General features: G+C 42.4%; 1 protein-coding gene across 1 annotated transcript in view; it reads right to left on the reverse strand.

Annotated features, from left to right (window-relative positions):
- The window catches only part of LOC306842124 (voltage-gated potassium channel KCNC1-like), a 51,849-nt gene that overhangs the window by 28,614 nt on the left and 8,312 nt on the right, over nucleotides 1-14,923 (reverse strand). The window contains 2 exon segments of the mRNA XM_079372207.1: nucleotides 14,122-14,754; nucleotides 14,756-14,812. Of these exon segments, the coding sequence (XP_079228333.1) occupies nucleotides 14,122-14,754; nucleotides 14,756-14,812 (690 nt within the window).

The raw sequence follows: 14,923 nt of genomic DNA on the forward strand, positions 1-14,923 counted from the left end.
GTGTGTGTGTGTGTGTGTGTGTGTGTGTGTGTGTGTGTGTGTCGCGCGCTGTATGGACATGAGTCACCGTGTGAGAGAGACAAACAGCTTATGGGCACAGGAGGTGTGATCGCAGATAGTGAGTGGTAGCTACATGAGCTGCACTGAGGTGATGGTGAGGGACGAGCGAGGAGACAGAAAGAAAAGAGGTGGAGGAAGATGATAAAAAGGAGGAGTAGCAATCTGTCACTTCACACTTATTTATCCCCTCTTGCGTTTGTCTCTGTTCTCTCTCTTCATTCCTCTCCTCTCGGCAACATGCAGGTGCGTGTGTGTATGTTAATGCTCTGAATTTATGATCCTGAATCACACTGTAATATTGGTGTAGGGAGGGGGACTTGATGCTGTGAATTCCTCCAAGGAAAGCTACCATGTGTGACACCTGAAGCCCCGATGACCTTCAAGGCCGGATAGAGTCTCCTCACGCTCTAGACTCTGAAATTAGATTGGGAAAGATCATCAACATAAATTTAAAAGAGCGGGAGTCAGAGACTGAGAGAGAGGGACAGGGAGAGACCGTGAGAGGAAGTTGATAGAGAGCAATGACTGTGTTTCGACGGATGAATGAAGTAGAGAGAGCAGAGGAATGAAGGGAAGGGGATTAAAAGACAACCAGAGAAGAGAAGACAATAGCGTGTGTGTGTGTGTGGGGGGGGGGGGGGGGGGGTGCATTGAAGAGAGTGAGAGTGCAATAAAGCAGAGATAGAGGTGAAGAAAAGGAGGAGGTGCTGGGGGAGCATGAATGTAAGTGGTATAACCGAGAAGAGATTGTCGGAGGTGATATTAGCCCTACAGGCATTTTTGCATGCACGGCAATGTGCCACGCTCTTCCTTAACGGGACCCAAGTGGCGCTGTGTTTACTGCGGCACCATCCAGAAGAGCTTTATCATTACAGTATTACCACAGCCCTGCTCTGGCTCTCTGTCACCATGACAACCACTGCGTTAGCCTCTGCTTTCAGGCACCAAGGACAGGATTGAGCCAAATACTGCTCCTACAGCTGGCGAAGAGGGCTGAATGTAGAGAAGAGAGGAGATTGTGATCTTTCAGATTGCTCAATGAAGAAGTGACGTTTGTAAGGTGAAAAGCGGAGTGACCTTGACAAAAGAAAAGAAAGGGTTTTACTGCTTATTAACGGCGCCTTCATTTCATGCACACTGATGGGGATGTTTGATCGGCATTAGTATGAAGAGCATCGCCCCATAAGTCGGAGAATGTGGAGTCTCTTCCCAGAGGGCAAAGCAAAATGGGCGACTGCGGCTGCAGAGTCAGCAATGATAAGAAGACGTTGAAGGATGATGTGAAATCTGCACATGAATGAGGCATGAAAAATGATCGTTTAAACGATGTGAAATACAGAACGTTCTACTGAAGGGCAAGCCAAGCAAATGGTTCAGTCTGGCATTGGGTGATTAATCTATTATCTTAGGTGAATGACTGCAGCCATCAGTCAGAGACTTTCAGTAGCTCCTCAGCGATCAGCAATAGTTTAACCTTGGGTGGCTTACAGGAAAAGCCTTCACTTGTGCCATCATCATCAGCATCTCGATCTTCATCACCACAATCCCTGTCTTCATTACTGCTTTTATGTTCAGAGAAACACTGCAGAGAATTTGAAGGTGCCTCTACAATATCATAAACCCAACAGTCAAACAGTCTGAAACAAGACAAAGGGAGGACTGAAATGTCAACGGGGAGAGACTCCCTTTGGGCACGTGGCGTGTAAAATGGACAGGCAGTAAACTGAGTGGAGAGGCAGTGAGAGAGAGAGAGAGAGAGAGAGAGAGGAGAGTGAGAGAGAGAGAGAGAGAGAGAGAGAGAGAGAGAGAGAGAGAGAGAGAGAGAGAGAGAGAGAGAGAGAGAGAGAGAGATGAGAGAGAGAGAGAGAGAGAGAGAGAGAGAGAGAGAGAGACGAGAGAGAGAGAGAGAGGAGAGAGAGCAGAACAGAACAGAGAAAATGTCTCTCAGTTCTTTTGAGTGTTTTTTTCTGTGTTGAATTATGAATTACCTGAGTGGCTTTTAGCTGCCTTACGTATGATCGTCAACCTTAAGGCTGCCTCATGTTGGTTTAGTTGTGCTGGCATGAGCTATAAATGTGACCAGCTATTAACCACAGCTACAGTAATCAGACTGTTGTTGCGTGTCAAGTCCACTAACTAAAGCTTATATCACTTGGAAATTAAATTCGACTTAGCTGCAGCTGCACTCTTTATCGCTAAAGATGGTGATTAAAGAATTTCTTAGGTTATTGATTTCAAACAGCCACAACAAACATTTTATTTCCAATGGGAGACATGAATATTTGTATGTTTGTCTTTGGTCGTGAACCCTGACTTTAGAGTTTCCCAGCAGAAAGAGCGTTTTAGCCTCTTTCAGCTTCCTTTCTCTGGTTTAGACTTACAGCTCTGTCAACATCTTTTATAGTCACTAATCAACTGCTTTTAGAGGAAAAAACTTTAATAAGCTTGAGTTACTTGTTCAGCTTCAAATAACATAAAGACTAAATGTGTGAATGGCTTGAGGTTATAAAGCCCTGAGCAACAAAAAGGCAGATGGTTCCCTCAGGAGTGATGGGGACTGGAAACAAAACCAAAAATGAGCAGTAGTTAAACTAACTTTGATCAATTGGACACCAACTCCAAATGAACAGCAATTGTGTTTAAATGTTTAAAGCTGTTTTTTTTTTTATTAATGTTGAAGACAGGGTAGGTAATTTTCTCCAAATACACTTTTTTAGATTTTGGTTGAAATGGTCTTTAGGTCCTGACAGTAATTAATAATTATTGTGCTCTGAAAAAGAAACGAAAAAAATCTGTCATCGGGGGCGCTGGTAGCGCAGTGGCCGTATGCGCGTCCCCATGTATCGAGGCTATAGTCCTCATGCGGGCGGCCCGGGTTTGTGTCCAGCCTGTGGCTCCCCTCATGTCTCTCCCCACTCTCTCTCCCTGATCTTCGCCTCTGTCCATTTTCCTCTCTCTATATTAAAGGCAAAAATGCCCCCAAAAAACCTGTAAAAAAAATCTGTCATCTGTAGTAGTTGTAAACACTTCGAACACTGTTGGCACTCGACCACGTTTTATTAAACCAATCAAGCCTCTCTACCCCATGCATGCACGAGTCCACACTCAAAGCATGAGCTGAAATCCGCTTCTGGACCAATGGCGCTAGTGCATGTAAGTGAGAGGCGTGGCTTTTGAGGGAGCACAGAGGGGAGGGGGTGGGTGAATATAGAGAATGGAGAAGATGCCTTTTTTAAAATCATGCTAGTTTTCGAAAATTACCAACCCTGCCAGTTTTGGATTTACAGCTTTTGTCTGCTTCACACAATTCACCAAAAATCAAATTGATTAGATGTTTCAATATTTGTTCGTGATTGCAGCAATTATATCGTTGCAGAACAGTCTATGGTTCAAGGTGATCTAGTGGCACCTCTGCTTGTTATAAAAAGGGATCCATCACACTAACAATACAGAAAATAATATCGGAGGAGATATCAAATTCGTGTGACCCTTTCTCCGTCTCTGTCCTTCTGTTTGTCTCAGAGGAACTGCAGCCAAGTCTCACGTCAACGGAAATGCAATCAACATGGAGGACGCATGGTGTACGATCCGGGAGGAGCGGTTAAATCAGAAACATTGTGAGCCCCTGCTAGGGGTCATCCAGCACCCAACAAGGGACGCTGCGGGATAATGAAGGGCAGGAAAGGTGAGGCGGGGAGAAGGGGTGGGACTGTGGAGAAGGCAGAGAGCGGGGCAGAATGGAATGGTTACATTTCATTGCATGAAAAATGTGCAAAACGTGCAAGACCCATATCAGTTCTATCTCATTAAGCACCTGAATGCAGGAGGAGGTGGAGGAGCGTTGGAGGTTGGAGAGAGGTGGCACTGAACTTGGTGATATAATTAGCTCCTGCTCTGGGTAATCCTTGCGTATATTTTACTTTCTTAGCACTGGAAACACTGACTCTCTGAGGTCAGCGCTCTTGGAAGTGATCCTGGTAAAAATTTCAATCACAAAGCAGACTTCCTTCACAGACATTCCCTGAATGACTCAACTCCCTGACACGCTTATGTTTAAACTGGTAAGCTTTTTACACACATACACAAACTGTGAAGTCGATAAGTCGACATATTGCATTGTGGTATCTGCTCTACATTACACAGGTCCCACTGCAGTCATTTCACACATAGCTAAAGACAAAGAAATACAGCATGGAAGGAGGTTTACATGTGTCTATTACCTCTCATCAGTTTTGTATTCAGGCCAGATTACAGCAGTATACCATGTGCGTTTGTCCTTGCGACGCAGCACGCCCCCCCCCCCCCGCACGCCCCCCCCCCCCCCCCCCCCCCCCCCCCCACCTACCCTCCCTTTTTCCTCCTATCCTCCTACCTTTCTCAGTCCAACCTCTCCTGTCCTAAAAACAATGCTGTCCCCGTCCTAAGAGCTGTGTTGACTGCCTCTCTTCCTGCTTCTTCCTCCTCTTTTCCTAAAGCCCCTCAGTCTGTTCTAACTGCATCTCTTTGTGCTTCAGTTACTTTCCTACCTCCTGGCTGCATCATAAAAGAGAAAGTCATGGGATAATTTGGGTAAACACACAAAAAAAAAAAAAGCTAATAAAAGGCAGAATTTTGAGAAAACATCAGCACAGCAACAAACATCATAAAATAATCTGATGCATTCCTTTCCAAATCAACTCTTTTATCCGACTGATTCACACTTCTCTAGATCACGTTTTCATCGCTCTGCCTGCACTCTGCTGCCACTTGGACAGGAGGGACAATCACGAGGAAACAGATGGTCACACAGGAATAGTCCAAGTGAAGCCCTCCAATTTCGTTTTTCAAAGGAACGGATACTGTGTCTAAGTCATTGGGTTTTTAAACACGGACGTAGTCTCAGTGACGTCACCCACTGGTGTCTGAACAGTAGTTTTGAAGCCAAACAAAGGTGGTAGCCATTTTGGAAATGTTGTCTCAACCAAAGTTTTGTCAACCTACAGTAGCAACAGGCAAAGAGGTGGAGATGAGGCGGGCCTTAAGCTTCCTGCTAACAGCCACAAGCGCTTGTAGTCATACGAGTCATGCCCCTGATTACTCATAACTCTTATACCTTATAAAATCAAAACAGATGAGGTATAAAAAAAAAAAAACGCACCCCCGTACAGTGTGTGCCAATAAAAAGAATGATTGAGAACAACTTTATTTTTTCTGCCCAGGCTGTAAATATCTTTATTTCTGCTGTCAGAATCAGCATTTTAACCTGGAGGTGTGTGGGACTCAAGTGGACACTTACTGCAGTTTTTGCTTCATTTTTCAGCCATAGAGATTGCCGCTTGATGTAAGCAACATGGTAACTATCAAGACTTTACTTTCATGTCACATGTTTATTTGTTTGGTGAAAAAATGCTCAACTTATGAAATAAATATCCTTTAATCTGTTGACTAATTATTTTAGAAATATGCTTAAAGCTAACTGTTGTCAGCTTCTCCGATGTCAATAAATGCTGGTTCCATTGTCCTTAGTTTATTCAAACCTTTTGCATTTTAGCTTGTTGAGGAGATAAAAACGGTTATGTATGTATTTCACGATTTTTTTTATAATTGTAAAGACTGAATAGTTAGTCAAGAAAAGAAAAGAGCAGGAGCATTCAGTCTTCTTACTGACGTGTCGATAAAGATGTAAAATACTCGTAATAGTAAACTTGTATTGATATTAGAATTATTCCCTAACTTGAGATACTGAATTTTTAGGGTTCACTGCTTTTCTTTCCACAAGGTGACAGTGAACTGCATTAAGGTAAAACAAAATAATAATTTCTCACTTTTTACTGACATTTAAGCATAAAGACCAGATAAACTTTTGATCAATCAATAAACAATCCAAGATATTTCTGGTGAAATAGTCAGAAGCAACCCAGGATGTGGTTGTAAATTCTCTACAAGAAGTTTAATCTTTTTTATATCTATTATTTACAGAATATACACATCCTGGGCGACATAAATCAATTTGTTGTGAGTCATCATTAGCCCTGACATACCTTGTCAGTTAATAATTCATATCACTTTTTCATTCATTAAAATCTAGATCACTTATTTTTCAATTAGTTAAATTGGAACTTTCTTAAACGTTTGAAATCGCTTGCTTTCCCTGATATTTAAAATATATACAAATGTCCATTTTTTATATTGATGAGTTCAAAGAAGCTATCTAAGGGGGTCACTTTTTGCTCTTTGAGCTTTTTTACTTTTATGAAAATAAGTCAATAGAATTCTCAATGAATGAAAACATTTCCATATTTTCTGTCCTTAATACTAAGACTGTTTGGAAAAACATGTTTGTATTATGACATATTAGCTTCCTGACGTCCAGTTTGTGGGTTGGTCTCTGTTGGTTGCAGTTAATTGGGGCAATGACATGTGTGAGAGTGGTCTGCAGGGTTACATGAGGAGGCGTGTGGAACACAGTAATTTATCTTTGTAGTGTGAGTGTAAACGCTCGGCAGAATGGTTTATGGGCAGCTGCTCTTACAGAGTATGGGCCAGTGTGTAAAGGTGAGTGTACTGAGAGTGATTTATGACCCGCCAGGTGTTTGAGGGGGTCAAATGTACGATGCATGTTGTAATGGGGTGAATGTGCCTCTAAACCACATTCAGACTTCCTTTAGTTACAGAGTGAGCTGGATATTGTACATGAATAATTGACTTTCTTGATGTAGTGACTTCTGAGTCAGCACGCAATTACAACATTGTTTTTCTCAGTGTTTGCACACTGTGTGTGTATGTGGTATGTCTACATATACATCTGCTAATGTGTGTGGGGGCCTATAGTACATAACATGCCGCCCTCTTGTGTGATTTGACAACATTTGCCCCATTTAGAGAATTCAGGCTCCCACCATTATAATCTGCCCTGGCACCGTGTGAGCTTTGAACCACGCCAGTGTCCTGAATCTGTCCAATCCTAGACCGGATGAGAAAAATGTAACGAGTTCACCACAAGGTTCAACTGATTGACTGTATGTACAGTGGTCTGGAGCCCTTATTCAGCACTTAACCAGCACGACTAAATGGGCCGAGGCCAAGGAAGACATAAAGGGAGGAAGAACTATATGTGGAGCGATGGGGGAGCAATTTTTGCAATATAAACACGCCACTTGTTCAATGCTTCTGGTTGATGAGAATATGCTTATATCCTTTCTTGAGAGTTAAATAGTTAAATAAGAAGATCAATACCACTCTCGTGTGTCTGTGGAAATGATGTAGTCAGAGTCAACAGCAGCTTTGCTTCAGCTTGAATTTAGTATGCAGTGCTAAAGGCTATAAACTCTTAAACTGACCAGTGAGCACCTTTAAGTTTTAGGTACTGGTTCTAACAAATATTTACTTCAGGATGTTACATGAATAAAAATGTACACTTAATTTGCTTTTTTCTGTTTTTAGTTTTTGTGTTAAGCTAAGATACCTGACAGCTAGCTCTAACTTAATATTTATCAAGAATATTTCTCATCTATGTTGAACTATTTCTTCAGCATTCTAATGTTTTTTAATTGTGCATCTGCTTACTGTAATTCATCATATTGTTCAATGGTTTGACCATTTTGGTATAAGACACCAAGGAATAATTGTTTCCAAACTTCAGTCTGGTAAAGCCTTTGAATTGAACAGAAATAGAGATACAGCCTCTCATGTTCAAATTGGAGTTAAATTTAAAAACTATAAATACATGTTGAATAGTATACAACACTAAGAACAAGTATTTACTAAAATAAAAATAATCAAAGAAATACTGATGACTTTAAAACCAAACATGTTTAATCTGTTTTTTTCCTCCTTTAAACGTTTCCCGCTGATTCATCACAAAGATCTTGTCTGTGCCCTTGTTATGAGACAACAGGCATCTGTCCAGTAAAGGTTTGCCAACATAAACCGCTCATGTTACAGGATCTGCAGAGGAACTGGGAACTTTGGAGGATACAAACATAATTTGAGACGGGCCTGCTGTACAAAATGTTGTCGGGGAGAATGAAAGCAGAATCAGTTACATTCAACAATAGCAATAAGGCACTGTTAAGGCCCCCAGTTTACTATAACAAACATATAAAGCAGTGAACAATATTCAACTTCATCCTCTTTATCTGTCTTTAGAAAGGTTTGAGCCTCCTTTTGTCTGACTTTTGTTTCTGTAGTATCACTGTAGTCCTGACAGATCATACAAGTACGCTCTCATCCTCTCAACAGTAATGGAAGAAAACATTTGCCACCAGTAAATGAAATTAAGGCCTTCTTTCCCTCACTTTGCTATTTTCAGATGCAGCCCACTGGGAGAGGAACAGGACTGGAAGTGGGAAATATGACTACTAAGGGGTCTGGGTTTGAATGAAGGCAACTTGGAAGAATAAATAACTAATACGCCTAATGGTTCACAAATAAAGGGCGAGTTAAGTTTCAGACAGAAAGCTTTATTTCACATGGTTGTTTATACCAGGACACTGTTGAATGAACTGAAAGCTTTTTTAGTCACAACAGGATGTACATTTGCTTCAGTTTAAGGTTTAGAGGGGCATTTTTAATAAAGGGAAAAGTAGTCTACCTGGAATATTAATTCCCCATGGATTGAAATGTTTAAAAATTAATGATGTGACCTGTACTAACAATTCACTGTTGCATACGCCACAGTACACATTTTGGATTGGAAGGAACTTAATGTACTCTGCACTGAGGCAAACAGGACTTGTACAGAACCCTCACCAGACAATTCAAAATTAGAAATAACCTGGTATGCAGTAGGGAAAAACGTTAATATACTGGCTGGAATTAAATTGGGGGAAAAAAATTCTATTGAAAATGAAATGTAAACTCTTTCAGAAAAAACTGTTTTTAGAGGAAGCTCGTTGGGTCAAAACTGTGTTTTTCCAAACCCCAAACAAGATTGTTTTCATGGTCCTCCGTGATCGTCCTCTTCTCCGAAAATGTGTTGCAATGTTCTCTTCTCCAAAAATGTTTTGCAATGTCCGAAACAAAAAGGGGAAGGTCAACCAAACCCTGCTCGAGGAGATAAATAGTTAATATACTTAAGCGTAAATAGCGCTTTTCTTGTCTTCTGACTACTCAAAGCTCTTTTACATCGCATGTCACACCTACCCATTGACACGCTGATGGCAGTAATTGTTATGTAGTGAGACCATCAGAAATAACGAATCCCCTTCATGTGCATTTGTACACCACCGACAAAGCAGCGGGAGCAATTCGAGGCTAAGTCTGTTGCCCAAGCACACATCGGACATGTTGCTGCAGGAGTTGGAGATCGAACCCTCAACTTTCAACCTGTTGAGAGACGACAAGTCTACCAACTGAGCCACAGTTGCCCCAGATGTTCTCTTTCTATCCAGACCATATCATTGACTCAGGTGGGCTACTGCAGCAGAAGACCACATGGGTTGCCACTCTTGTCAGATAGGAACAGGAAACTGAGGCTACAATTCGCACAGGCTCACCATAATTGGACAATAGAAGATTATTGTACTCAAATGGCCTTCACAGTCACCAAATCTCAATCCAATAGAGCACCTTTGTGATGTGGTGGAACAGGAGATTTCTGTAATGGATGTGCAGCAAACAAATCTGAAGCAACTGTGTGATGATATTTTGTCAAAATGGACCAAAATCTCTCGAGAATTTTTTTACGCACCTTGTTGAATCCATGCAATGAAGAATTAAGGCAGCTATGAAGGCAAAAGGTCCAAGCCAGTACTCGTAAGGTGTACCTAATAAAGTGGCTGATGAGTGTATCACAGTCGATCATGAAAAATTAGTTTTTAGAGGAAGCTAGTTGGGTCATGGAGGCATTGTCCTCTTCACCGAAAATGTGTTGCAATGTCCTCTTCCCCGAAAATGTGTTGCAATGTCCTCAACAAAAATGGGAAGGTCAACCAAACCCTGCCTGGGGAAATGTTCTCTTCCACCCTGGACCACATCTATATATGCATTACATCTCTATTTTCTTCCATTCTCTGTCCACCACAGTGATTTTCTACCCGGAGACGCCCTGTTCAGAGTCTGCTGCCTTGCACAACAGCAGGTCACATTTGTGTTTATGACAGTACAACGTAACGCTGTGTGTGGAGAGGAACAACAAACAATGAACCAAAAGACATGACCTTTAGTGAGAAGAGGGGGGCATGGATGCAGTAACTTAAACGAATCGAATACAGGCACAAAAAGTCTGATTTGGAGAGGGCAAAGGGGCATCTTGTACATGCTGAGCTACAAATGGTGCTTTGTGAGGAGAGTGCTGACAAAGACTACTGTGCCCTTCTGGTGTAAAAGTGGCAGTGACCAAAACACAGATGAACCTGTTGGACGACATTACAGGACAAGATCTAGAGAAGCTGCTGCAGTACAAATGTTACTCTTCTTTTATGTGTGGAGTCTTAGGTCTCAGCATATGTGTATTGTGATATGATGTGAATTTACATGTTTTACTGTATTATAATTGTATTCTGTGTTGACCTGCCCAGGGACTGCAGATGGAAACTAGCAAACTGCTATAATCTGGTGCAAAGCATCTTTTCTCTGTGTTAGAAAAAATGCTACTGCTAGATGTACTGTGACCATGTACAAAACAGCAATGTTATTTTCTACATGGTCCCTGAAAACTAAACTAATGAACCAAACTAAACTACACTAGGAAGAAAAACCTTTTATTTAACTCTGAACCTCATATGTCTGTGGGAAATAAACGTCAACTTGTCATTTCAGCAATTGTAATGTTACAATTCACAAAACGTTTCGTTTGAAAAATGACTCCCAGTAATACCTACTTCGAGTGATTGCACTAAATATGATATAATCACTAATATTCTGCAATACATCACTTGCCTAAATATTTATACAGATGTTGTAAAAATGTCTTGTTCTTTCCCAAATTATAATATTTATAATTCTCGCAGTAAGTTAAGCAGTAAGTTTTTCAAACTGTAAGTCGAAAAAATACACTCACTCTCTCCTCACAGTATGCTTATACGTACATACTTGTTTAAGTTTATGAATTTTCTTTTCATTTTATTCTTAACTATATTTTGGTTGCCATATGATTTCGCCAATAGGAAGAAAGAAAGAACAAACTGGCATCGGATCGGCATTGGTCACACATGACACAACAGCCCATGTAGCTTCAGCTGCACTGCAGGATCCATGTCGCCCAGGAACTGATCAATAAAGAAATCAGATGCAAATCGTATTGCTCTACACCTCATCAGACAGAAACATATACAGCCATAAATTTTGATTGTATGGGCCAACAGACGTGTTCCCAACCAGTGTTTTGAAGAGGTAATGGAGGAACAGAGAATAGATTTTTTTAAGACAAAAAGAAGAGATGGATGGATGTGAAGGGAGGGGGTCTGTGGGTCGAATATTGAAAGGCTCAAACCTACACAGATAATCGAAGATGCAAAGACAAGGGTCCCCACCCCCATCATGCAACGACTCTCTTTTTCTGTGGTTGTCACCTCCTGCTTGTTTATCTCAAAGCCCCTCTTCTTCTTCCTCCTCTTCGTATCCCTCGTCCTCCCTCTCAGGCTCCCCTTCAGTCCCTTTCTCACTGTTTTTCTCTCCTCTATCTCACCCCTTCTCCATTTCCCTCGCTCTGTCTCTCCTTCTCACTCACTCACTCACTCCCACCCGCCTGCCTCCACCTCTTTTCTCCTCCTCCGGTGCTCCCCCTCCTCCTCCTCCTTTCTCTCTCCCGTGTCTACTGCAGCAGAAAATCCAGCACAGACACCAGCATATGTGTGTTTGTACATGTGTGTGTACCACTACGGTAGATCCACGAGCAAGCCTCACACGATCAGAAGCAAAGACGGAGGTGTGATTTTTTTTTCTTGTTGTTGAAAAAAGCCTTGTGTGTGTCGATCGCTCCGATCACAACATTGATTGCTGATGTGTTACATCACAGCCGTGCCAAACAAAACCTCCTCAAATCATTAGAGGAACGTCTCTCCATCCTGTCCCCCTTGATTTCCTCTCATCTCCCTCTTCCTCCCTCTGTCTCCCTCTCATCTGTCTCATTGTATTTCCACACCAGCGTCTCATTTTTTTTTTTCCATCTTAGCCTCTCACCGTCTCTCTCTCGCTTTCTGTTTTCTTTCTCAACATTTAATTTGCATCTGTCCGAATGAACAACCTAAAGGGTTTCTCCACATCAGACAAGATAAGAGAAAAAAAAGCAAGTGATTTGGGTCAGAACTCTGTTTGACATACAGCTCTGGCATATTCGACCTACAGGGAGAAAAGGGGCTGCGTTCACCAAGAAATGGAGCAGGTGTTGTGCAGCCACCGAAATGAATCCCACCAACTACTTGTTCTAGACTCTGCATAACCCCAGCAGGGTATCAAATACACCATCTGCGGATTTACACTACACTCAATGAATGTTAGACTTTATATGAATTATTAGAACAATAGCTAGTTAAATTGTACATTACATAATAAACAGCTTGCTGGCAGCAGGTACAGTAGTTTGAAATCCCAAATTAAAAAAAATCAGAAAATGCTTCCTCCTCTTGTTCTATGATCAGAATTCAACACCAAAACCCTTTACATTTCAGCACACGTTTGGCTTTGCTCCTGTCATACAATTTGGACATTCTGCAGAAAAAAAGTACCTCAATGTGTGATGTTTGGCTTGAGTGTAGGTGGTGAGGGATGGGATAGTAAGAAATCAATTTGATCGAGAGAAGAGTGACACTTAAAGAAGCACTTCCTGCTTGATCCTGAGTCCAGAGAGGCGGATCAGGTGGCCTAAATCAGACTACCTGTCTGCCACATCTCCTTCCTCAGGAGAGAACTGAATCCAAGATCTATACCTGTTGCCAGAAGTGGGGTGTGTGTGGTCGTTAGCGATCGTCTTTGTCTGTTTGCTTTGCAATTTTGCTGAGTGTGCGGTGATTTATGTTTATCCTCAGCCATTTTTCTGATTGCGTGATTTGACCACTGCAGGTGTCTGCTGACTGTCTGGTTTTGCATGTGCGCCTACAAGATGCATGCATTCACAGCATCCAAGGGTCCTTGAACACCCTCATGACGGAAGATAAAATTCTTTCAACAAAAGCCTAAGACAAGGAGGTTGATCAAAATCCATAACAGGTTTTACCAATAAACACAAATCAAATCAGCTTTGATCAGGCAGCTAGAGAGTCCCAGAGAAAAGACGCCCACTCTAACTGTTTCCATGTGCAGCATATCAAAAACACAGTTGTTACACACACCTGTATGAATAAATGTCTGCTTTTAAGGGCAACTCTTTAGTGTTATCACGCAAACAGGAAAAGCTCGTCCAACATTGAAACAAGTTGTGCGTAAAAGCTGAAAATCCCGTGCGTAAACGCCAGGTATTCAACTGGGACAGGAAGAAAGACAAAAATAACCCAACATACTGAAGCTCCATACCAAGTCTAAATGTGGTGGAAGACTGACACTTAAACACTGACATTTCGGCCTCCTCGGTGGGCTGCTGCAATAAATAAGACTAAGATGAAATACGGCGCACTGATGTGCATCGTAAACGGACAAATACGACCTAATGAAGGCGTTTGGATGCAGGCAGCGCAGAGGATGGCGCGTTTGGAGACTGATATGTATTAAACCTGCTCAAGGAGCAAAATACAGCGATAGGAATTATGATAGCAATAAAAACTGCATTCCGTGTGAATTCAACGCGTGTGGAACATCGAACATCAAGTGTAGGTCATGGAGGATGTGTTCGGTTTTTGTTGTATTAAGTAGGAGGACCGTCTATTAAAAGATATAGCTGCCATATAGTTTTCCATTTTCCCTATATCAGCATTAATTATTCAGCATCAGTAAGTATATATCCTGCTACCTATAATCATGCGAAATATACTGTCACATTCCAGCAGCCACTGGTCTGCAGGTAATTAGCAATCAGAAATAATATAGGCAGGCAGTTTCAAAAACAAACTTTTAGACTGAAGACAGATTTAGTCAAAAGTGATTTTAAGCTATCTGCGGGAACAATATGCAACAGTATAGAAACAACTTAAGACGTGGGGGACTCACCCGGGCATATTTGGAAGAATAAGGGTCTTCAAAGAGTGCCCAGATTCTGGGCTGCCAGGTTTTCCACCAGCCCGCTTTTCTGGCGTCCTCCTGCATGCACAGTCTTTTCAAGTCCCCGTCCGCACCTCCCAAAGCCGGGTCGTCGTCCGGCGCGTCCGGCTCTGGATTCTCAAAGCTGTCCAGTGCCTCCTCCGCATCCCGGTGCTGCCGGTAATTCATCCAGCAACACGCCTCCACGTCCGTCTCGTCGATGCCCCAAAAGGCCAGCTCCTCCTCGAACAGGGGGCCGCACACATCGTTGGGACAGTGCAACTTCCCAGTGCGGTAATAGTTGAGGATGAAGGAGAAGACTGATGGGTGTCGGTCGAAGAAGAACTCGTCTAATTTCGGGTCGTAGTCAAAGTTGCTGAACGCGTCCGGATCTGTAAGCCACGATAAGCGGGTACCGGGCAGCGTTTTGAGGGTGCTCCGGTAGGTCTCATGCCGCACCCCCCCGCAGTTTATCACGATTTTCTCGCTCTCCGACGGACAAGTCATGTCTGCGCTGTAACATGCTTTGTTGGACGACTTGTTCCCACCCTTGCGCCCTTTGAAAGAGGATACACACACCGAACTGAGCATAGAGGACCGGGGGGGAGGGAGAGGATGAGAGAAACCGAAGGGAGGAGGAGGAGGGAGGAGACTGAGGAGTCTGCGGGGAGAGAAAAGGGCAGAAATTTAGGAGAAGGGAGAAATAGATCTGGATTATCAACATTGCAATACATATTAAGACTTCCACTGCTACATGTATGTGCAGTTATTC

This window comes from Symphodus melops (assembly GCF_947650265.1).
Source record: "Symphodus melops genome assembly, chromosome: 21".
In the NCBI taxonomy this organism is placed as follows: Eukaryota; Metazoa; Chordata; class Actinopteri; order Labriformes; family Labridae; genus Symphodus; species Symphodus melops.